The sequence below is a fragment of the Aquila chrysaetos genome, chromosome 5 (genome assembly GCF_900496995.4).
Source record: "Aquila chrysaetos chrysaetos chromosome 5, bAquChr1.4, whole genome shotgun sequence".
In the NCBI taxonomy this organism is placed as follows: Eukaryota; Metazoa; Chordata; class Aves; order Accipitriformes; family Accipitridae; genus Aquila; species Aquila chrysaetos.
Genome location: NC_044008.1, coordinates 44,635,304 through 44,659,915, shown reverse-complemented (window position 1 = coordinate 44,659,915; position 24,612 = coordinate 44,635,304). Strand labels below are relative to the sequence as shown.

The following is a 24,612-nucleotide window of genomic DNA, read 5'->3' as shown; positions in this document are numbered from 1 at the left end:
ATATATAAAAATATATTATTAATAATAAATATACATAAAAATCACCCTCCACACCCCATGTTAATTGTGTAAAGTGGAAGAAAAAGCTTTCCCAACACTTGTTCCTTCCATATTTTTCTTTTCTTTCAAAAGCTGGGGATAATCAGTTGGTGAAAACAGATACACAAACCAAGCTAATACAAAACCAAAAACAGGCCTATTAAACACAAGTCTGTACAAGTGTCAGGCAGAAGAAAAACACTAGCTTTGTATTTGTATAACGTTTATCGACTAAATAGTATTTTCTGCTTCATCTCGCTGATATTTAAATCACAACAACTGCAGTTGCATAGCTTAGATAACTGAGTAACACATTTAACACTATCAAAGCTTTGTAACTAAAAAACAGCATGTAGAAGTAAAAAAAGTGTGTGGTAAAAATTCACCTCTCCAAAAAAATCCAATTCAATTTGCCTGCCAACAGTAACTTTAAAATAATTTATAAGCATAAACAAGTCACATAAATATGGCCAATTTAAACTCCCACATGCCATCTTCTAAAATGAAAATTGTCATCTGCACCTTTTCAGCATTCTCAGTATCCCACACCAATACAGCAGTAAATCACACACAGGAAGTTTTTTCTAAGGTTTGCTTGTTTTAGAAAAAAGCCAAATCAACAGCAAACACAGGAAAAAATAAAGCATTTTCCACACACAGGTATGGTAATTCAACTTCATTCTTGGCAATCACCTTTACAGCAACCAATTACCACACCAATTCAAACAGTGCCTCGTTTCACTGAGATTTCCAACAAAGACACCAATGTATTTGTAGCCTGTGAACATAAATTCAGAGAGAATCAAGCTATTCCCCCACCCCCCCCCAAAGAAAAAAAATTACATCATCTGGAGCTACAAAAAAACTAAACTAAAATGCTCCTGATGCACCTACCAACTGCCAAGCCTTGGATTCCAGGTCACGTCAGTTATGCAACTGCTACGTGACTTGAGGTAGCTCAGCAACTGCAGCAGCAACCAGGACGCTTCCCAGCCTCCCGTTCCTTGACTTCATGCAGCCCTGATTTATTTCCACAGCAAAACCCACATATTTTAGCAGAGGTGTAGGACTTTTTAAATAAGCATTCTGCAACTCGCACAGATTGGAATCCCATGGGACTGTGAAAGGAGTTGGCAGTTGCATCTGTCCTCTCATTCTATTCCTGGAGCATCAACACTGCTACATTTGCTTATTTTGTGCATCCATTAACTGGAAATTCTCTCAGATGGGCATTACTGCTGCACAGGAGGAAAGAAACACAATTTCACATGGGAAGCTAATAATTTTTTTTTTTTTTTTTTCTTAACAGCAACATCAGAATTCTTCTTCTGCATTTGGCATATGTGAACTCTTAAATTTCTGGAGTTCCTCAATAGCAGAAGATACTGAAATCTCTCCATGAACTTTGTTGTCTCTTGTTCGCACGTTGACAGCATTATTTGCTTTCTCCTTTTCTCCAACCACTGCAAGACATATCACAAACAATGTTAAACTGCCTACCTACATTACAAAATGAGAGTCTAGACAAACTCTATGCCCAAAATTAAAACTTAAAAGATACTCAGAAACATAAGATGCTGCAATTACCTAAGATAAAGTTGTACTGGGCCAGCTGTGCATTTCTGATTTTCTTGTTTAATGTGCAACTTTGATCTAGATCCACATCTGACATAAATCCTGCTTCAAAAAATTTGCTGCAAACCTAAAAAACCAAAACACTTTCACTTAATATTACAGTATATATTCTACAACATAAATTGGTACATGCTGTAATCCCTGATCTCTTCCAATAATTAATTAATGTATGTGCATAATTCTGCTCTCCTGAATCGTAAGGAAGTCAATGAAGTTATTTGAAAGAAAACCGCACACACACTTGAGGGCTTAGCAGGACTCCAGCTGGAAGATAATACGAGGTAACATCCATATCAAGTATTTGCTGATCTCCTCAGATAGCTACACTGCTGAATGTCAAAAATGTTTCCTCAGTCTGAGGAAGGAGAAAGAGGAGAAGGAACAAAACCACTTATACTTGCATTCAAAGAAAAGCACGGGAGAGGGGTAAAACCAACCATGGTCAAATGTAACGTAGTCAAGAGTATACATGCTGGGAAATGGAAAAAAACGGCTCTGCCCCTACTTTAAGCAGATAGTTCTGTAACGAAACATTAGTTAGTATACAAGGTTTGTCATCCAGAACATTTTTTCCTTTAATAATTACTGAAGTCTGTACATAATAACACAACTCAAAACACTTAAAAGTTACATATCCCTTTCTCAGGCTTATACAAATTTTAGACTATATGGAAAAATTTACCTCTCCCCTCAAATACCTCTCCAAAATTATTAAAGCATTCATTCTTTGTTCTAGGACAAGTACTTCAGGAGCTATTGAAATTGCTTACTGCTATAAAAAGGAAGGCCCTACTCTCACCTGCTGGGCATACTCTTCAGAAGTAGGTCCCACAGGCACAACCATGACCTGCCGTGGAGACAGCCAGAATGGCCTGGCAAGCAGAACAAGAAAAATATGCAATAAATGTGCATTTTACACTTGCATTCATATCCATAGTCACGTTGCACAATAATTTCTTTATTTTATAAAAATATTTGTTAGCTAAGGTTGTTACATAGTATGTTATCTTTCTCTTTTCAAGGTCACATAAAATGGCAAATAGATTGATTCTGGTGAAATGACATATTCTGTTCACTTCCTAGCTGACTTCACAATTTTAGACAGAATTCTATTTTTTCCACATAATTTCCACTTTTATTAATAACTTTATAGTGAAATGTGGACAGTCAGACAGATAAGTGGCTGAAAGTAAGAATTAAGTCCTCCTTAATACTTTAAATACATTAATCAAGAAATATCTTCAGATCTTATTCAAGATTAAACAATACATCTTACAAGTTAAAAAATATTTCACATATTACGACTAATTCATGTCTGTGTAAATAATTGCTTTACATACGTCTAATATCTTGCCAGTACAAAACCATGATTTTTAAGAAAAAAGGAACAAGAATAATGCAGCACATATATATTCAATTACAATTCTTATTTCTGCTTTATTGTATAATTTTTCCTGCAATCATGAAACTGCATTTCTAATAATGAACTATTAATAAAAGTATATCATACAACTCAGACCATAAAATTAGACTTCTTTGCTTGTAATCTTACCTACTAATTTTGAGAAAATTCTAGGGATATTATTTTGCATTATAATATATGGGACATTAGGGAGGATCTGTATTTTCTACATTGTTAAACATTTCTTAGAACTGCATTTGTGCCACATACCATTTTCCTCCATAATTTTCTGCTAGAATAGCTATCATTCTCTCCACAGATCCCAAAATAGCTCTGTGAATAATCACCGGCCTTTTCTTATCATCGCCATCCTTACTGAAAAATAGTAAGTCAAGTTTAAAAAAAAAAACAACCAAAAAAACCCCACAACTCTTGGCTCACAGATAATCCTACTAATATTTTTGATTCTACTTTTCATGTAAAGACAAAATGCAGTTATCTATACTTAGGCAAAATCTACTGTTTTTATTAAAAATGTACTTTATTTAAGTCCCCTGGGCTTTTAAAGGAATACTGAATAATCATAGAGACTTAAAATAATCATGCCTGTAGCTAATGGCATAGGCACAAACTCCTAAGTTTGAAAAGACACTTAACTGATGCAGCTCCATTTCTGTGCATTTTAATATTTTATGTTCTTCCTCACTCTTTCTTTTCTGTTATGTCTTGCTTTTGTTTTGTTGCACAGGATCTTACCTGCCCTTACCGGCCATTTCTTCCCTTAAGATTAAAAAAAAGCCAGCTGCTGTTCGTAACAGTGTTATCACCTACCAAAGAGCTATGACATCTAGTGTAGAACATGCAGCAAGACCAAAAAATAACAAAGATTCTTATTCTACCTTCCCTATCAAACTCTTCCTAACATGCAAAAGCAAACACAGCAAGAAAAACAACCCAGAAAATGTGTGTTAAAGTCAACATGGTACTAAGATTACTAAGATTAATTCACTCAGTGGATAAATATCCCTCTTCCTAGCTGGAAGCCAAAGTGAGATTTTCATTAAAAACTGTTCACATTTGGTTTATGCTCAAAGTTAACTAACTTTATCTGATAAAAAGAATGAAGTACTTATTACAAACCTCCTAGCTCCCTAAGACATGTTTGAGTTTGTATGCAATGTCTTCAAAGGAGACACAGTGACTAGGCTGAAAGTGAAAACTGACTCAGCTGAGTTTTCTTTAGCATTATATATTATCAGTTGTCTTCTGAACTGGCAGACAAGACAGATAATGAAATTTTCCTCCAAACAGTAGCATTTACAATTAAAGTGAGCTATCATTACATTGAGGAAATATCTTCCAAGTTCGTGACTCAGTCCTCTACTCACTGGGGATGTTTCCCCTCCTAACCAGGCTACTGATATACAGGCTAATCACTTGTTAGGTGAGCAACAGAGCATCAATACAAATCAGTTTAATGGGAATTACAGATAAGGAAAGTAATCTTCTTTTTTTTTTTAATTATTTCATTTAAAAGAGGAAGATATTTAGCTTAACCACTCACCCAACATAAGTAAGATTAAATCGAATGGGTAGTTGGAAGTCAAGTTGGATAGTAGCACATTGATGGTACCTGCCAATAGCATCTTTGATTTTAATATCAATCTGTGAAGCAAAATAACACAGTTACTAAATACAGTCTGCCTGCATTGTGTCTTTATTCTTGTCCATCCCAAAGCTGTATTAAAATGCTGATTCACCAACCTTAGGACCATAAAATGCTCCATCTCCTGGATTCAAATTCCATTGCTCTCCAAAGTTATTCAAGCTGTTTTGAAGTTGCTAAACATAAAAATGAGAGAATAATTAAAAAAGGTATAGCAGTGCCTTTCATTACTGCAAGTCAAAGCATTTGCCTTTGAAATACAAAGGGAGTCAACAGACAGCATGACTCCTATTGTTCAACCATTTAGTCATTTATGATAAATAATCTTGAAATGAGTAGTTCCTTGTACAAATGTTGTGATTAATCAGAAAAAAGATTAATAAAAATCAAATCAGTTCAAGATAAAGGGCTAAGTAAGAATCAGAAAGTTCTCATTTTATACAGAAACCTCACATTTAATGTGATGTTTTCCAATGAGCATTTCCACTAAGGACAATATTTAGCATCTGATTTAAGCTATTTCACTAATTTCCCTATTCAACATGAAAGAACTTGGTTAAATATCCACCCCCGCAAATAAAAATATTAACGGGTTGGTTGGTTTGCTTTTAAATGACTTACCTTTTCTGCATGATCCCACATCTCTAACTCTCCTAGATAATTTTCTGGTCTTGTAGAAAGATGTAGTTGAAAGGTAAAACCAAAGACAGCATACACTGACTTCAAGAAATCAAGACAGCTCTTAATTTCTTCTTCAATCTTAAGCATAAACAAAATATATTAGTTAAAATTTACTTACATAAAAATATAATTGGATTTACTGAATTCCTCATAACCAGAATACGAGTCCATTGAATAAAAAAACAAACCAAAACAAAAAACACCACTAAAAATCATATGAAAATTACATCCTACAAACCCAAATGTAGATAATGGGTGAAGAGAGAACTGCGGTGTTGTGGCTTCAAAGCATGGCAACAAAAGGAATATTCTTGTTAAGCCTGGGCTTCTGGAGCCAAATTGCATGAATCAGACTTGACAAGAGTACATCAATTTATTCACATAGCTCCACTAAAATCTATGGCATTACTGACAAAGTATTTATTCAGTACTACTACAGAAAACAAAATGCAGTCAACAGGTTTTTTCTTTGCAGGGCGAGATGGGAGGTGCAGAAGACTTTACCTTTTGGGGTTTAGTTGCCCAATGTATCTTTCTAAAGGGAGAAATTCTATACAGAAAATCTTATTACATAATTCACATTCAATAACGTCCCTCAAATAATGTTGTTTTCTTCTTTTGACATAAGCATTTTTTAATTTTGCAGAGAAAAATAAATAACACAATTTATGGCACTGCTGTTTGAGAAACTTGTAACAGAGAAGCTAAGCTCAACAGGCTATTAACTTCGGCAATATTGCAGAAGGTTAAGAAATATGGAATACCAGATGACTAAGAAGGAAGTACCTAAACGTACCAAAAACCCCATCAACAGTGGCATTATGCTACCAAGCAACACAACAGAAGAAGCTAGAGCTGAAATACTTGGGGAATTTTTTTCTTGTTTAATGTTGGTTTGCACTGGGAAGGAAAGGAGTTCTTTTTTTTTGGTTGATTGGTGGAGGGAGGGTTGTTGTTGGTTTTTGGGGTTTGGTTTTTTTCACCTGTTCCATTGTGCAAAAGATGTGAGCATCATCTTGTTGGAAGCGCCTTACACGAGTCAAGCCACTTAAAGTCCCAGAGAGTTCATTTCGGTGAAGAACCCCAAAATCTGCAAGTCTAAGAGGCATTTCCCTCCAGGATCGTGGACGATGGGCAAACATCAAGCTAGAAGGAACATGAAAGAACCTTCCTTTTATCCTGCTTATAGAAGATTTAAGACAACACAGAAACTAAACCAAGATCAGTACAGAGAGTAATCACATTTTTAAGTATTTATTCATTCGTGTTGTCTGCATCCTAAAAGGCAGGCAAACAGAAAAAGTACAGCACTCTGAATGTATTGCTAAAGACCACCTAGAAAAACCACTGAGAGAGTAACAATCAAGACTGGTTCATCTGTACCTTCTTTTGGTACACCACATCTGATGCCCATCTCTATTCAACATTACTTGTATTTACTAGTGGTACAGACTAGTATTAGAATGCACAAACCTAGCTCACTTAGTGCAGACTTACTGGAAAATCCTCCTCCAAGAATTGTATTTGGTCTGCTTTGGGACACTGTCAGAGGAGCTCTCTGGACATACTAGAGGCTTAGTAGCCTATTGTAAACATACATGATAATATATATTACTACTCCATTTATTTCCCCTCAACCCTACAAAGGATAAATATAGTAAAATAAGAAGTTTTTCAGTTGAGAGTACAAACCAATGTCCTGGACAATTCATCGGTTTAAGGGCAAAAGTTTCCTTCTCGATTTCAAAAGAGAACATATTTTCGCTGTAATGCTGCCAGTGTCCTGAAACTTCCCACAGTTTACTGTTGAAGATGTTTGGAGATACAACTTCAGTAAAATTACGCCTGTGATATTCTTCCTATAAAACAAATTCAACGTTTAAAAGGTGACAGAGCTTTTGACAAGCAAAAGCCTGATGCTTTTTAACTGTGTTCTTACAATGGCAATTTACTCAGAGACTAAAGGACTACTGCACATGTAGGTTTCGCACAAGTAGAAAAAGCACAGCTCGATGTTTTACTCTGCCCTATTTTCAAAAAGGTTAGATCTGTATAATCATAGTGAAAATCAGGTATATGTTTACATACATAGATGCTTCTCTTTCTTTGCATAGCTCTGTGCTATGAGTGGCCTATCACCCAAGATCAACAACTGATACTAAGCTTGTTAGGAGTTACATTAGTATATACTCACTCGTATGAAATCCACGAGTGTGTTATAAATAAAGGCACCTCTGGGGAGGAAAAAGCAGCTTCCAGGACTCAAATCATGAAAGAAGAAGAGTTCTTGCTCCTAGATAAATTAAAAACAGAATGCTGTAACACCACTTCAGATGGAACTGCAGAACATGACTACTTCACACGTTGGGACTCTGTTCACAAAAAATGCAATGTTACAGCAACAAGATGATTTCCAGAAGTCTACAAGTTCTCAGCCACAGTAGTTAATTTCTCTGTAGTTCTTACTCTTAGAAGTTTGTAGTAACACTAGAATTCCATTTGACTCTGTGACTATGTAAATACACATTTCCTCAAAATCCTGAAGCCTTAACCAATCTTACCTTCAGTAACCAAAGCAATTAAGCATATACCCATCACATCTGAGGGTTAATGGCTGAAGCTTGGAAGCCAGTCATTCTTTATCAGAATTTTGTCTCAAAAACAGAAGCTCAGCACTGTGGCTGTCCTGGTTTCAGCTGGGATAGAGTTAACTGTCTTCCTAGTAGCTGGTATAGTGCTATGTTTTGGGTTCAGTATGAGAAGAATGTTGATAACACATTGATGTTTTCAGTTGTTGCTAAGTGATATTTAGTCTAAGGTCAAGGATTTTTCAGCTTCTCATGCCCAGCCAGCAGGAAGCCTGGAGGGGCACAAGCAGCTGGGAGGGGATGCAGCCAGGACAGCTGACCCAAACTGGCCAATGGGGTATTCCATACTGTGTGACATCATGCCCAGTATATAAACTGGGGGGAGCGGGGGTAGGGGGATCGCTGCTCAGGGACTAACTGGGCATCAGTCGATGGGTCGTGACCAACTGCATTGTGCATCACTTGTATATCCCAATCCTTTTATTACTATTGTAATTTTATTAATGTTATCATTATCTTTATTAGTTTCTTCTTTTCTGTTCTATTAAAGTGTTCTTACCTCAACCCATGAGTCTTTTTTCCCCGATTCTCTCCCCCATCCCACTGGGTGGAGGCGGGGGAGTGAGTGAGCTGCTGTGTGGTGCTTAGCTGCTGGCTGGGGTTAAACCGCAACAGTGGCTCTGATACATCTTTGGAGAACCTTAGCCTCTTCGGTATCATAGATATTAGATACCTAGACACTAGATAAGTTGTTTGATTGATACTAGATTATTTGTTTTTGAGAAGTCATAGAAGAAATCATTGAACAAATACTATACATATATTCAAGTCTTAATGAGTTAACAGAAGTAAGCATGAACACTTCTGTAAAGATAATTTTTCTACTTCTTCCTTTTGTCACTGTTTTCTGTAAATTCCTCATTGGCTCCTCCTCTTTGAGTTACCTTCAGTTGTCCATCTTCACTTATGAAGGTCTTTCACAGTCTCTTCTTTCATGTCTGCCAGTAAGTAGTGAGAGGTTCATGCCTGCATCCTCTTGGCCAATGATGCTGACCTTTATTTACACATAAGTTTTCCAAATAAATGTCTCCCTGCTTTCACCTGCACTGCTCATTGTGCCTTTAAACACCCACAAAGCTTCTTATCTTCTCTCAAATACCCTCTCTGTAACTCCACCTTCTTGACAAAACTATAGCAAAGGTGACAACAATTAGGAGACTGCATGCCAACAAGACCAATACTAGGTCACAATCCTCATCTGTGTCAATCTAATGTCTTCCAATTTAAACTCAATTCAAGATTACATCTGTTCATTTAAATCTAGTAAAGGAATATTCACAACAGCTAAGTACTGCACATACATGCACTTAAGTATTACCTTATTTATGCCTATAATGAAGAATGACCAAACCATATTTTTTGTACAATTTCCAGTAATTTCTCTCTTCTATGAAAAATATTAGTAGGATCTGAAAAGACTCTACATGAAAAGGTTTGAGATATACTTTCCTAAACTGAGGGACTACCCCATTACTTCATCCCAACATTAGTTTAACATTTGTATGCTAGTGACAAGTTGAGTTTGTAGAATTAAAATTTTAAAATACAACTGACACCAAGAAGTTTATAGAACTGGCTCCCATTCAAACTGTCAAAAAATGGAAAAAAAAATATGAAAGAGAATTAATTCTATTACAGAAGCATAAAAGAGAAGTAGACACTGAAATAGTGTACCTTTCCAATTTTCCTATGGTCCCGGTTTCTGGCTTCTTCCTGGAATTTTTCCCATTCCTTCATCATTTTGTTATCAGGAAAAGATATTCCATATATTCTCTGCAGAGTTTCCATGTCAGATTTTCCTTCCCAATATGTAGAGGAACTCTGATGCACAAAACCCATACTTAAAGATAATATTATATAATCTCAGGGAAAGGAGGAATAAACACTAATGCATTCAAATGTTATGATTTTTTCCCTTGAGAAAAGAATTACAAGCAGTCATCCAGCATTTGTTTATAATACAAAGATACTGGCACTGCCTTTTAGTCAGCATACAAATACAGAAGACAAACAGAAGTGACTGGTCAAGTCATGCTTTTATTCTACTTAGGTACCTTGTTTTAACTCACACCATGGCATGTTTTATTATCTCACATTGTATCTTCTAAAAAAGCAGCACTTGTTTATGTTCAAAACATAATGCAGTAAGGAAACACAAAAGACAAAACAAAGCTAACTCACTCTCACAGTTAAATCCTAGCTGTTTTGACAATCTACCACTTAATCACCAGAACTCATCGTTCCATAAACTTCAGTTAGGAAGCCAGCAAAAGCAACTATGATGAATATTCCAGTGAGGTCAGTCTAATAAGGTTACCAAAATTAGCATCTGCAAGTAACTTAAACTACATCATAACCAGAGACATCTGCAAGCACTGTCTCTGCCTTTCCCGTAAGCAACACCATTTTTAAACAGCAGCACTTGCAGATGTGGCAGGGCCTGCTTTACCTCCTGTACCTGAAAGATACCATCTCACAAGGGCAAAATACTAGCTCTGACCCAATGAGTATCTTAGATGTTCATTTACCGCAGAACAGAGCGCGCACACACACACACCGTGCACAGATGTGACAGCTAGTACAGACTCAAACTAAGACATTTGTATTACAAAGTGCAGTGCTGGTTGGAAATACTAGCACACTACTGCCACATTAGCTTAGGCACTGTACTTTACTTTGCATGGTATAATTGGTTCCACAGCTAATCTAGTCACTGCTAGCTTGAGTATTTTTGCAGTGCTCCTCATTATAGTCTAAGCATGCATGTTACTGCACTAATACTCTGACAAAAAAGATGCTGTTAACTTTCACTGATATACTATTGTGATGGTCAAGAATCAGTAAACCTTGGAAGCAGATGAATGATGAAAGGCTGTAGTTCTACTTGTACAATGGGAGCTGGGAAATAAATGAAGGACTATTTTCAGAGTAAGAAAAGAAAACAACACAAAGAACCCTAGCATAATCAATTCAGGAGAAATAAATACATAAATAAATCAGCTGACCCACAGTTTAGTTAAGTTTTAATGCACAGTTAATTTAAACTTACCTTAAATATTTTAAGGGCCTTAATTTTTCCAGTGTGTCTCACATGTGGACCCCTGCAGAGATCAATCAGCGGACCACATCTATACACCAAAAAAGAAAGGGTTTATTTCAAAACACTCCAACATTTTTAAATACAGTCACTAATTAATGCCTGACATGTACAAACACACTAAGAAGTACATATACACAACACTCAGCAAATTCAGTGCATCTTAAATGTAATTGTGCCTTCTACCTGAAGCAGAGTATTCACCCAGTAAATACTCAGCACACTTGATCCATTATCAAGAGCATCATAACATACTCAGCAATTCATACAGTTCCATATGTAAACTTTGTTGAAGTTGCCCAGGAAATTTCAAACTATGCACGCCAAACAGAAATAAAAAAAAAAAAGGTTTTGCCATTTTCCAACTAACTAGTTTAATCCCTGGCAACTGAATGAACTGGTTCCTCACCCCACACTGAGCTACGAGTTAGCTTTACCCATTATCCAGCAATTCAGTGTCATGGGTGGTAACTTATTTTAATCTGTTTACTGAAACTAGAGGGAATGAGTGAAAAGTGGATTTCCCATTGTCCACAAACTAAGACCTAATTTGTCCCAGCAGAGAAAGAAAAGATCTGATTTTACGTAAGTAGCAATATTAATTGCAAACTTAAGTCCCAATCATGCAAGTATTCAAAAGTTAAAAGAAAAAAAAAATTTCCTTCTTCTCCTCTCAATTTAAATGAAATATATCTATCTACAGAAGTACTTCTTAATACCTTTTAACTTAATTTTCTTTACCTGTATATTGTGGTAGTTGGTGTGTTCACCTTCTCATTAAGGATACGACACTTAAACTTGTTGTACTGTGTGGGGAAACATGAAAAGTCAGAAACATCAATAAAATGACTAATAAAATTCTATTTTAAAATTATGTATTAATAATGCAAATGCATCAGGAAAAGACACTCACAACTTTTAAAAAATGGCATGATCACACAAACCTATGCAAAAGTTCAACATCCTTTCAGAAGGGTTATAAAATGAAAGGGGAAAGAGACAAAAATATCTCAACTTCCCTGAGGATGTGTTAAGCATAGTGATTACCACCTGAACACCTCAAAGCACTTCTGAAAGGCAATTAAAACATAGTGCAGTGAGACTGGTAATATTCACTGTATAAAACAGAGGACTACAGGACAAAGCCTTTTTTGACTTGTCTCTGCAAGTGAGCCAGAATGAATGTATGCCTTTTGTGTACTAATTTCTTGGTCATCTCATTGAGCTTGAGGTGTTTTAGTGTAATAAAAAATTGTTTTTATTATTGCCTGAAAACCTCCTGAACACTTGAAAGGGATATGGAGAGGGGGAAGAAGATGCTACTCTTTTTCTTTGTTTTACTAGACAGGTGCTATTCTGATGAGTCAGTTAGATGCAGCATTTTATAATAGTTACATTTTAAAAGATCATTGTACCAGAATCACAGCTACTTCAAAGATTTACCTTAAACATGTCTAACAGGATCTCCTTTTTGACTTCCAGCCTTTCAAAAGCCTGCTTCTCTTTTATGATATTTTTACAGCGATTCTCTAGTAGTGGGAATTCAGTACTAGATACACCTCTAAACAGAAAGAAACAGGCAAAAGTAATATAAATTAATTATTTTGATATACCCATTTTTTTAAGTGACCACTTTCTAGTAGTCTAATTTGAAAAACATGGGATGTGTCATTGTGATTTGTCACAGTATTTTCTTAGTTTCTTACTATCAGCTGCACTTTCAGATGCTAAACTCAGAAACACAAATGGTATCACCCCAGACAAACCCACTGCAATCACTCCTAGAACAGTCTTTGACATGCTTAAATGTCTGGAAGATCTGTAGCTCAAAGTATAAATGATTTTAGAAAAAAGAAAAAAAAAAAAGGCTCAACCCAGCTGTAAGAGCTAGTTTATCAGCCAATGCAGATTTGGTATTCTCCCTGACTACAGAAAGATAAACAAGGAAAAAACAGAATCGTAAAGCTGTGCACAAGGATTAGAAAAGTAGTAAACACCTATATGAGTAACATGCATACGTGCCATTTCTACAAGCAACTATGGCACTTTGAAACCTAATTCCCATGATTCTTCAAGGAAACTGTCTCCTGTATCTCCCAGGAACTTCAGAAAGTTTTACCCAAACACTCTACTGTTTTTCACAGAACATTCAACAGCTGCAAGTCTTAACAGAGCAGGTGTCTGAACACAGCTCTTGAATTTAAATATATGCACACACTCAATATATATGTATACATAGAAGACTAACCTGTCAGTTTTAACCCATACTAGATACACAATTTTACTTTTAACATGCAGAAACATGACCAAACAAAAATAATTCTAGTAGTGTGCTTCAATACAGAGCATTAAAGTTCTTAGACACTGAAATTTTACCTATCTTCAATATACATGTCATAATAAAATCCATTCTCAATTGGTGGTCCATAGCATAAGCAGCCCCCAAAATAACCTTCCATGGCCTCTCCAAGAATATGAGCACTTGAATGCCAATAAACCTGCAAATAAAGTCAGGTGAGCAAGTCATGGAGTCACTGGCATTGCATAACTACAAAGAAAATACAAAACAGAGGTATATCTGCAGATGGGAAATACACTAGAATCAATGTTGTTTAAATTCTGTGAGCAATATAACAATTTTCTTTTCTCATTTTGAAGTATACTAAATGATTAATATAAAGGCAGACATAGTAATAAAGTCCCACTGTATTTCAGTCTGAAAGATGATTATACCTCTGCATAATTCTGTCACCTTAGTACTTATTGCACCTTGTTCATTTATAAGTTAGTTGCCAGTCAGTGAAAAGTCTATGCAATACTAACTGCTTCTAAAGCAACGTAGCCAATTAAGTTACTATTGTTCACATACAGTGTATTTATTAATAGGACTGTAAACCGCTTTACCTGAAATGTCAGAAGAGGGGAGTCAACAACCCAAGTAGATCAATACCAGTCTGATGTTCTAAGTCCCTATTAATTCAGGCCACTTCATAGTCACTGCTACAAGATAAAGCCTTTACAGGCTCCTGAAATGTCTCAAACAAGCTTAATCACATGAATATTTCTTTGACAAAATGAAGTCTAATTCTAGTGCATAAAGATAAACATAGGCTTAAGATTGAATCCCACTAAAAAAAAAATAAATCTTGGGTGTGTCGCTAAGTATATTCACAGTTTAATTGAGTAAGATATGCCTACTCAAGTTTCTAATAAACAGTGCTGGTACAAGGAGGTGTAGATTTTGTTTATGACTCAAATCTGATACTGGACAATTTTTAGAAAACTGTAAGACCGCCTCACTGTTGCTTTCAGTGGCTGATCTTCAAATGCACTGAATCAAACCATAGAACACATCTTCAAAGACATCAAACTATTTCAAGTTAGCATACAAATCAAGACCTTCTGTACAATCTCATTTGAGAAATAACCTGTTTATGTAAAAGGGAAGGGAAGAAAAGAACACTAAGATTTTATTCACCTATAGATCACAGGTACTTAGTATCTAATCTTTGACAAATCATGACAAATACAATATTTGAATAGTTTTGGGGATTTTTTTTTTCTTTAATTCAGGATTTTAAAAGCATAATGCTGCAATCAATTTCGCTTCACCAGTTTCAAGCAGAAACCAGCAAGTGTTTACTCACAGCTTTTGCTTCTTCATTATCAAACATAAGCAGCTCCAGAGTACAATCTCCCTCCAGTGGACGATCCAGGTCCCACAATTCACCATTCACTTTGGCTATGACTGCATTTGAAGCCAACACTTGACTAAAAAACACAAACGATGACAAGAGACCAAAATAGGTTCAAGATTTGCAAAAGTGCTTAGGTTTCTAAACCCTGTGAGACCCCATCAACATCTCATAGCACCTAAAGACCTTTAATTTTTGATTCTGTGGTCATCTTAAACACTTTTCTACTTCTAAGGTATAGACCCTTAAGGTTTCATTCATTGGTTTTCAGTGCTAGGGGTCTGGAGGAAAGACTGCTTCTAACAACAGTTTCTCCTGTTAGGTGGTAACTCACAAAATTTCAAATGTCTCTATTAATTCCTAGCAGTCTCAGCGTTACATTTTTTTTAATTGAGAGCAAGCATTATGATCCCAGCACAGAACCTCAAGCATCACTCAGAACAGTAACTTCACCCAGCTGTTTCTACTGCATTAAGCTGAAGTTTCAATACTTTCCAAATAAACCAACTTAAGAGAGTCATAAACCACTGACACTGACACATGTATTTTATGCAACAAGGTAAGAGACAGATGATAGTAACAGATTTATCACTACAAAAGTACAACTCCTTAAATCTGCAGGTTACCTAATTCCTACAGCTAATTGATATGGCGTGGTTTTCCAAGATTCCCCTTCAGCCATCTTTCCATCTGTCAGAATAATTTTGATAGGTTTGCTCTGGTTGGCCGCTCTGTAAGCTAGCAAAGCATCATGTTCTTTTTTAAGTGCTTCGTAAAGCTTCAGTCTGTCTTCTATGAAGCTTGGCTCATACTGTAGCTGTAACAAATAAATCAGATCACACACATACATATTTGTGAGAGAAACAGAAAAGGATTCACAGCATTCATGCATCCCTAGAGGTTCCAACTGAGACCAGATTTCACTGTACTACAATTTATACTAACAGCAGTAAAGCATTTGTAAATAATTATACACAGGATAGTCCCATAAAACTTGCTGACTATTTTATAGTGGCTTTCCAATTTTCCAATGCACCTTCATCAATCTGGACCTAAATGGCTTTATGAGTTTGACCTCAGAAAGCAGCCTATATTCCTGCCCCAGAATTTGTATTTGGCTGACATCCTAGAGAAGTCTGGATCACTCCAACAAGCCCTCACTTCTGCTAGCCCATTCAAAGCATCAAATTCAAATAAGATAGTTCACGGGAAGTTTCTTTTAGTTTAGCATACGGTGAATTATTAAGATGTATTGCACTACAGGTAGTGCTGCCAACATCCTCTTTCAGTCATCATGCACGCTGTTTAACTGTTCATGAACCGTCACTCTCTTTAGGAACCACGGTATCCTGACCCTTATTTCCCAACAGCCCAAATCCTTTTGTTACATCAAAAAGTAGATATCTAAGAAGGTGTAAGTAACCCTACTAATTACATGCAGGCTGAAGCTCTTGGATAATAATGTTTTCTATATGCCTGCTACAGCAAGCCTTCTTACCAAAACCTGGGATTTCAAAATGCAGCAAAGTACTTCAGATTTCAGCACCTTTTCTGAACCTAGTCAAACGATACTCCTTCTTCTACTATTACGTGGTATAAAATAACCACTTACGTCATTCCCATGTCGGTTCACGGGTTTGTTTTCTTTTGTCTTTTCCTCTTTATTTTGATTCACTGCAACAATTGGACTTGCACTGGAGACTTCCTGAAAACAGTGATAATATGAAGTATACCCCTACGCCTTTAAGACCTTTCCCAGCAATCATTGAAACAAAACAAAACAAACCAAACGAGTGCAATACTGTGCTAAAAAGGCAAGTGCAATCGAGTAAGGTATGTCCTTAGTACAGAGGAAAGACTTCTCATGACACATCCAAACCGCGTCCTTCCAATGTTCAGGAGACACAGCAGAAATGCTCACCCAGCAAAATCTTCTCAACGCAATTTCCCCAATTTTACTACTGCGACCACCACCGGCAAAATCTCCCCAGCGAGACCCTGGGAGATTAAGACGGCGCCGTGAGCAGCAAGGACAACTTTCGGTGGTCCGAGAAACTTATTCCACCTTTGCGAAAAGGCAGGGCCTCCCGGGAGAAGCACCGCTCAGTGCTCCGGGCACACGAGCAGTGCGGACGGAGACGGAGCCAGGCTCCCAGCCCCGAGACCCCCGCCGACCCCCGCCGTTTCGCCCCCGTCAGTCCTCCCCCTCCCCTGCGAGGCCCGTCCCAGCCCAGAGCGATGCGGGCGCCCGGCCCCGCCGCCCTCCCCCGCACGCACCGAGGAGGGCCGCGGGGGCGTCCCCGCCCCGGGCGCTGCCTCGCCGCCGGCCGGGGGCTCTGCCGCCGCGGGGCCCGGCGGCCGCTGCTCCGCCGGCGCTGCCCTGCTCAGCTCGGCCGCCAGGCTGCGGCGCAGATGCAGGAGGCGGTAGCGCAGCTTCTCGTTCTCGGCCCTCAGCCGCTGCAGCTCGGGGCCGCAGCTGCCGGGGCAGCGCGGCGGCTCCCGCTCCTTCAGGCGGCCGACCTCCGCCGTCAGCCAGCGCAGCTCCTGCTCCTGCCGCGACAGGCGCAGCGCCGCCACCTCGGCGGCCGCGGCCGCCATCTTCCTCCGGCGGCAGCGGGCCGCCTCCGTCCTGCTGCGGCGGGACGCCGCCGCCGCCGCCCCGCTCCGCCTCCCCGGTACCAGCCCAGAGCCGGCGGGCCGGCGCCGGGGCCCGCCCCGCGGCCAACGCCGGGTCCGGTCCTGCCCTCTGCGGCGGAGGCGCTCAGGCCGCTCGCTGCGGCGCTGACCCCGCCCAGGCACGGTGGGACTTGGGGCGCCTCGCGGCGGTTACTGGTGTCGTTATTCGTTCTTCTAAGGGGGTGAATACCCATCGGTGGCCCTCCCTGCTGTGGTGTTAGTAAAACGTGCCCGCCCGTCTTCCTGCGAGGCCGATGAGCAGCTGGGAAGTGTCGATATCCACAACTTGTGTCTGAGTCCCGCTTCAATTTACCTAAAAATGTTCTTTGAAAACGTCTCCTCTGTAACCCTCCTAAACAAGAAGCTGAATAAACTGGGGCAGCAGGGAAGAATCGCATCACTAATTCTCAAAATCCTGGTCCTGCCATTTTGTGGGGAGCGTGACAGGCACAAGTAGTTTGTAATAGGAAGGGGAAAAAACACATCAAGTTTGCTTTATGTTCCCAAGTATCCAATTCAGCATCCGTTGAGCTCCTTGTTATTAAAAACACAGAAAAGCAACACTTAAACACTTAATTAAGTAAATACATGCTTTCAAAGGACCTACACGTAACATCACCGATGTCTTGGTCCTTCAAAGGATTATTCAAATAAAAGAGAATGATAATTACCAGGTGCCTTGGAAAGACAGAGACATTGTCAGCATACGGAAAATACGGATGGCATCCACTTGAATGCAGCCCCACGGCCTGTTCGTTAGCACAGACTTCAGGTGGTCCAATCTGCACAGTGCTGAGGCCCAGCTTTAAGGTCTGGTCAGCCCTACCGCTCAACTATGGCTGGTTTATTGTCCTTTTTGATCACCATCCATTAAACACATCAACCTGTGAGAGTTGCCTACAGACACGCTTTCTCCAAAAACCAGCTCGGATCCAGGCATTACAATGGGAGCTGAGGTCTGCAGACAAGAGAGGAACATGGGAAAGATAAATAAAAAGTGGCAAAAGCAAGCTGAGCAGAGAAACTGAAACCCAAAATACTGTCACATAAGCAATAGTTCATACTGCATGTGCCCTGCCGCCCCTGTGAGTTCTCCCTCCAGCTCAAGCCATCCTTCCCTGCCACTTCTGCAACTCCCGGTACAAGCTGATCACTTACACCTCCACCTCTGCGGGCCCACATAGGCAGGTTCACCTTTTTCCATAGTTTCCCACAGGGTGATAGGATTACATGAACACTGTTTCAAAGAGGGCATTTTTCTTGCCCTTCTCTAAGACCCACTGGACACACTTTAAAAGAAGTAGTTTTAACATCCTGGTGTTGAGCCAGACAATTGTGCATGTCAGGGAGCCACAAGGGCCAGCTACATCCTACAGGACAGGGAGCCTAATGCCACGGCAGGGCCGGCAGGACAGGGGCTGGCCTGCCAGAGCCCAGTCTCCCAATACTCAAACAAGGCAGGCAGGCCTGGGGATGGCAGTCAGGACCAAGCAGGAGTCCAGACTGCCAGAAAACTTCATGGCGATGAGGCAGCTCCGAGGTCAAGCCAGAAAAGCAATCCACAGGTCAGGTCCCGTGATGGCAACTGGGGCCAGACACAGCAGTTACCAGGCAGGTCCATGGTGACGTGGCAAACTCAAACCAGGATGACAGCCCACAGGTCACAGTCCAGAGCAACAGAAACCAGTGACAAGCACATCTCTAATGGAGCTCAGGCAGGGCCTGATGGTCCACGGCTAAGCCTAAATGGAACCCCTGGGCCCATGGACAGGGGTGTGCGTGGAGGCCCCAGGCGAGGTCCGTCTGGGTCATTAAGGCCAGTTAGTGCTCCCAGGGCCCTGACAGTCGGTGCTGCGTCCCTCTTCACCATTCTCATTATGAAACAATGCCAATGTCAAAAAGTGTGGGTCGGACTGCATCCTTATTTGACTACAATGTCAAATAAACACTGCCAGAGCTTATTTCTAGTGGATGCTTCCTGCTTGACACCAATTCTTATGAAATTAGGCTGTCTGAACTAAATAGCATCTTTGCACAAATTGCAGAACTTGGCACCAAGGTTGAAGAGGTTTGAGTTGCCAGGCAGTTAGGACTCAGAGCTTGGAAAGATTGTACAGCTTCTACTGCACAGTCAAACAGTCTGCATTGTATCATTTACAGGTCCTTGCAGTTAAATCCCTCAGTTCCTCAACCCCGGGAAAACAACAGTTCTCCACCACAAATCCTTTATTTCCACTGTGTATTTCCATGTATACTTTTGTCTCAGATACTTCTTCGTCATCTTCAATTTCTCTAGTTTTCTCCCTTGATTGTACTTTACAACCGCTTCTCTGTATTTGGTTTCTCAACACGCACTTTCAAAATTTTTGCCTTTACCCAATACTCAGATTTTGCAAGGTGTGGATTTTTATTAGAATTCTGGCAATTACCAAATCAGAATTTTAGCATTTTATTCTCCAGGTTACACAACTGGAAATAACTACATGGTATGTGAGAAGGTGGAGAGTCGAGTTTTGTATTTGTCCACAATTTGATACATTTCCTATGATATCACCCATTTTTCCTTACGGTTTTAAGATTTTATAGAAACATATTTGAGATTAAAAGGATATATTCTTTTACCAACAAAAATAATGAGGACACTTCTGGGTCAAAACATTGTACTCCTTTAGAAAAAAATACTGTAAATTGTTCAGTGCATGGAGCCCAAAGACACTCCTACACTGTATACTCACAAATTTCAAGCTGGCGTTCATCTCTCCCACTACCCTGGATGACTTCTGTGTCTAGTACAATTCACTGTCTTTATTAACCATTTCATATTATACCAACTTTTCTTTGCATTTTCATTGCAGAGTACTGTATTCTCTCCCATGAATGCCCAGAATTTTCTAGCAGCTTTGTAGTTAATTCTTCTAGTCATTCTGCCCCAGCTAAACATTTTAATGTGTTTTTTTTTTAAACTAGTTTTGTTATTTAGGGTATATTGAGAATATCCCCCAGAAAACTGATACCTATGTACATTTTTCATTTGCACAAATTCTTTGTTCCTTTTCTGAAGAGATGCAACTTGCCATTCTTCCTTCCTTTTCTGAAGAGATGCAAGTTGCCAACACCTATGTCTATCACTTACTATAGCAAGGTCACTCTTCTTCGAGGATGGACTGTCATGGGCAGATCTGCCATGGACGTGTAAAAATAAGACATACTCTATAGCTTCCTTTAAAAATTCATTTCATTATTAATCTGACAGGTTACCTGTTTTTTTAACTTCTAAATTCACTACTGTGCAGAATTTATTACTCCGTTTAGGATACTGATGACAATCAGTGTTATCAGCACAATAAAATAAACACAGCTGTAGTTTTGAGGTTAAACTCTGAGAAACGTATTCAGGTTACATCCTCTGTATCTCATCTTTGGGCACTGTCCTATGAACCCAAACCCTGTAACTTTGGGCTTGCTCTAGCATTTATTGACGTAATGGAAAAACTTACCATCAGAATTTATACTGGCTGAGAAGGCTGATTTGTAAAATACTGTCTAACATATGTGGAGCACCAGGCTTCATCAGGATCTTTTACCTGCTGAGATATTGTGGTATTAGTATTAGTAGAACTTCTGAGAGAGAAACAACTTGAAGAGAAAAAAAATGCATGAGGTTTCTTTGAGAATATGGAAAGAATGGGGGTGGTAGTAGTGTAGTATTTGTACCACCCCTATGGAGGTTCAAAAACCAAAGCGCATCTTATAAAGGAGCCCTTACTTTTAGAAGATGTGCCAGGCCTTTCATATCGGTTGGCTGCTTTCTCTGCCTACTGCGTATTACCCTTGTTTAGCTGTACTACCTGACTAATAGGATAGCAGATGCCTTTTACCACCTATCTTTCCCCAAGTGGGTCATCTTTCATGTGGTGTGTGATGTGATGCCATGCAATGCATAAGTAGGTCTATCTGAGTAGATGATTACAGAAGCAGCCTGAGAATCTCACTGCTGTGGTCATTAAGCCGTAACATTTTAAACTGCGACCATTAATATGGCTTAAAATAACAGATAATTCCACTCGTCCTTGCTCCAGATAATGCATCACGTACAAGGCTTGTTGTATCTGCAACCAACCACAAGGTGACAGGCAATGCTTCCAAACAATTCTGTGAAGCCTGGCTAGTTAATTGTTTGGATGGTGATATACACAATAAAATTCCTAAATTATTATATGGTCAGTGGTCAACTTTAATGCTGACTGATGAATACTTGAAATTTCAGAAACAGAAGCAGCCTGACAGGAGGATACAGTGGTTGCATCCTAAGATCATAAGGACTGAAAATACTGTAAAACTTGTTTTCCTAAAAGCTTGGCAAAATAATTTTGTTTGCTGCACAATAGGTAAAGTACCCTTAAGAAAACTGCAGATAAGGCCACATGAGTGAGGCCATGGATGCATTATCAGTTGGAAGTAATGGAAATAGAAAAAATAGACTAAGAAAGAGGAGGAGGGAGAAGCAGGAAGTACTCATAGCTTTTCTACACAGGGAATTTATGTTGACAGAAACTATGAAAACAAGACCAAAAAGTCCACGTATTAAGCAGCATTTGCGTAAGGGAGGTTATGTAATGCGTGATCCTCAGTGAATGATTATCAGTGGCAGAACACCTCCACTAGGATTGCACTAATCTCCACTGTTAAACCTGGTTCATGAAATGGATGCTATATGATGTTCTATTTTGCTTGGACACAACTTAAAGATCTGAACATGCAGAAGTGTTGTTATTCTTAACAGTAACGTATTTACCTTCACAAAAAAGGTCTTATTCTGCAATCTTTTTTTTTACCTTTTGCATACAGGATTACAAAATATTTATAGAAACATGCTTTCTAAATGTATAATTCCACTGCATTGTAAAGCTAATATTTTATGAAAGAATAAGACGTAGAGGGCATTTATACTGTGGTTTGGGTATGGCCTCTGAGGAATACAAAATTAAAGTTTACAGAAGACACTTTATTTTATGTCCTGTACCAACTTGTACAGATTATTTCAGTTTGATCAGCTGTCTTCTTGAATGAATTATTTTTTGCAAAGGGATATCTTTGAAGATCAGTTACAGAATTAAAAAGTAACAGTAACTAAGCAATTCTCAGTCTCATCATTACGGTTCAGAAGCTGTTAACGGTTGTAAAGGGCTAATTAGTGTAATGTAATCCTCTTAGGAGGCTGCAGGCATTGAGCTAGATTTCTTTATAATTTGTATGTAGGCCTTCTTTATTCCATTAGAATTACAATAATTACAGACAGCAGTATGTATTTGCATTCTATCCATCCACATTATGTTTACTTTGCATACTGAATACTGCACAATAAACGCAGGAGTAGAATTTTCTGTTTTCTATTTAAATATCAAAATGTTTGGAAGAACAGCCAAATCTTGGTTTTATAACTGTGCAAAATCTACCAAAAGAGAAAATCCAAACAGGAGTAAGTGGCTTTCTGAAATCCCAAGCAATCAGAGAGAGAAAATACTGGAAGAGCTGGATGTGAACAAAGTGCTGTCATATTTGGTTTACAAGAGAGTCTTTTCCTTGGAGGAATACAAAGACATTTGGTCCCAGGAGAGCTACAAGAAGAGAACTGAATATTTTTTAGATAAACTCTCCTTAAAAGGCCCAAGTGCTTTCTCTGCTTTTTGTTCCATTTTGGAGGAGGTCTGTCCTAACTTGCTGACATGCTTTCTCCTTGGCTATGAAGGTAAGGTCACTGTCTGCTCTGAAATGCTTAAGTGTATATTGGTAATGTCTTGGAATCCTGTGACACTAATAGTTATTTGCTATAATTAGTGTTTACTTTCTCTCTTGCCCTAAACAAGAGAGAGTATTTGCTGTATTTACGGTTCTTTGTTATAAAAGAGAAAATAATGGGAAGGAACATTTATTAAACAAATACATGTTATTGTTATACTTTGAACATTTAAGCTGGTAGCAAAATACTGTATATTAACATTGCTGCTACTAATGAATAAGAGTCAGGATAGGGAAAAGGATTCCTAAGTATTATGGATAATGCTTAACTCAGAAATGTAACACTGATCTTTTACTTTCCTTCCCATTTCTGAAATATTTTAAAATAGATTGAGAAGTTCTGTAGGCATACTGCCTGAGTAATGGATCCCTTTCACAATTTTCTTGTAAGTCACATTATTTACTATGTCTATCTGTAAACAACTGCATGAGAAATAATGCATTACGATACAACTGAAGTTAATAAAAATTTTATTTGGTACTATTCATACCCACTTGAGAAACAATGTTTTACTAGGTATTAGCAAAGATAATGGGAAAAAATATGTGCAGAGTGTTTACAATTATATCCTAGTGGCCTATTTTAATTTTTTGTGTCTGTTATATTCCAAATTTGAGTTTTTCAAGTCAGCTAGAGTTTTCTCAGCAATGACGGCAGGGTTGTGCTCAAAGGTTATATACAGAATGTCCTTTTAGAATTTAATTAAAATAGTCATGTCTTTTACCAATCCATTCAGTTATAGGTTTAAACACCTTAGTATTACAACTATTTATAAATAAACCCCAGTAAGTCTGAATACTGTAAGAATTTTAATAAGAAAAAATAAAATCTAAAGCCATTTTCACCTTTAAAAAAGCTGTAGTCTGTGTCCTCTCTTGAAAACCTGATTACTTTTAAAATTGACAGTTAGAGATCCAATTACTCAAGAAGGCAACAGATATTTTACCCTAATTTACTTATGAACAGATGCCCATTTAGTGTATCTTTTCAAGATCAATTTACAGTGCAGTTTTATGGCAGTTACAAGAAAATCGAAGGAGGTTCACAAATGTCATTGTGGATTTCAATACGTGTAGAATGTACTTCACGGACAACCACATTATGAAAAGGCCACTTAAGGCCTCTTTACGCTATAATTTTTTTTAAAAAGCATACAAATATAAATACAATGGATTATAAATACATTATAAAGCCAGGTCTTCCGGAATACACGTTTTGGAATGAAGGTTTGGCGTCCTCTGAGTTAACTGCAGAGACAGCGCGGGGAGATTTT

The 24,612-nt window shown here is 38.5% G+C and overlaps 2 protein-coding genes and 1 long non-coding RNA gene across 16 annotated transcripts in view; 1 reads left to right on the top strand and 2 right to left on the bottom strand.

The window, feature by feature from the left end:
* Nucleotides 1–101: 101 nt before the first annotated feature.
* The window catches only part of TARS3 (threonyl-tRNA synthetase 3), a 55,444-nt gene continuing 30,933 nt past the window's right edge, over nt 102–24,612 (bottom strand). For 2 of the 6 annotated variants that reach the window (XM_030016343.1, XM_030016344.1), the window contains 19 exons: nt 21,037–21,123; nt 16,476–16,568; nt 15,490–15,680; nt 14,816–14,939; nt 13,545–13,666; nt 12,612–12,729; nt 11,910–11,974; nt 11,121–11,199; nt 9,746–9,892; nt 7,618–7,716; nt 7,116–7,282; nt 6,407–6,569; nt 5,364–5,501; nt 4,841–4,918; nt 4,641–4,741; nt 3,347–3,451; nt 2,474–2,546; nt 1,627–1,741; nt 102–1,502 (listed from right to left, as the gene is read on the bottom strand). In XM_030016343.1, coding sequence (XP_029872203.1) covers nt 1,354–1,502; nt 1,627–1,741; nt 2,474–2,546; nt 3,347–3,451; nt 4,641–4,741; nt 4,841–4,918; nt 5,364–5,501; nt 6,407–6,569; nt 7,116–7,282; nt 7,618–7,716; nt 9,746–9,892; nt 11,121–11,199; nt 11,910–11,974; nt 12,612–12,729; nt 13,545–13,666; nt 14,816–14,939; nt 15,490–15,680; nt 16,476–16,568; nt 21,037–21,039 — 2,130 coding nt within the window. In that variant the 5' untranslated portion in view covers nt 21,040–21,123 and the 3' untranslated portion in view covers nt 102–1,353. Of the gene's footprint in view, nt 1,503–1,626; nt 1,742–2,473; nt 2,547–3,346; nt 3,452–4,640; nt 4,742–4,840; nt 4,919–5,363; nt 5,502–6,406; nt 6,570–7,115; nt 7,283–7,617; nt 7,717–9,745; nt 9,893–11,120; nt 11,200–11,909; nt 11,975–12,611; nt 12,730–13,544; nt 13,667–14,815; nt 14,940–15,489; nt 15,681–16,475; nt 16,569–16,784; nt 16,920–17,140; nt 17,559–21,036; nt 21,124–24,612 lie in introns of those variants that run through there. The other 4 variants (XM_030016342.2, XM_030016340.2, XM_030016339.2 and 1 more) reach the window with 4 other exon arrangements.
* LOC115342273 lies at nt 17,966–20,723 on the bottom strand. The gene is made up of 3 exons (XR_003923700.1): nt 18,988–20,723; nt 18,211–18,776; nt 17,966–18,073 (listed from the first exon to the last, which is right to left on the bottom strand). It is a non-coding gene; the product is annotated as an uncharacterized LOC115342273 (long non-coding RNA).
* TJP1 (tight junction protein 1) overlaps nt 22,782–24,612 on the top strand; it is a 200,086-nt gene continuing 198,255 nt past the window's right edge. For 2 of the 9 annotated variants that reach the window (XM_030016323.2, XM_030016322.2), the window contains exon 1: nt 22,785–23,288. In XM_030016323.2, coding sequence (XP_029872183.1) covers nt 22,871–23,288 — 418 coding nt within the window. In that variant the 5' untranslated portion in view covers nt 22,785–22,870. Of the gene's footprint in view, nt 23,289–24,612 lie in introns of all 9 variants that reach the window. The other 7 variants (XM_030016326.2, XM_030016324.2, XM_030016328.2 and 4 more) reach the window with 7 other exon arrangements.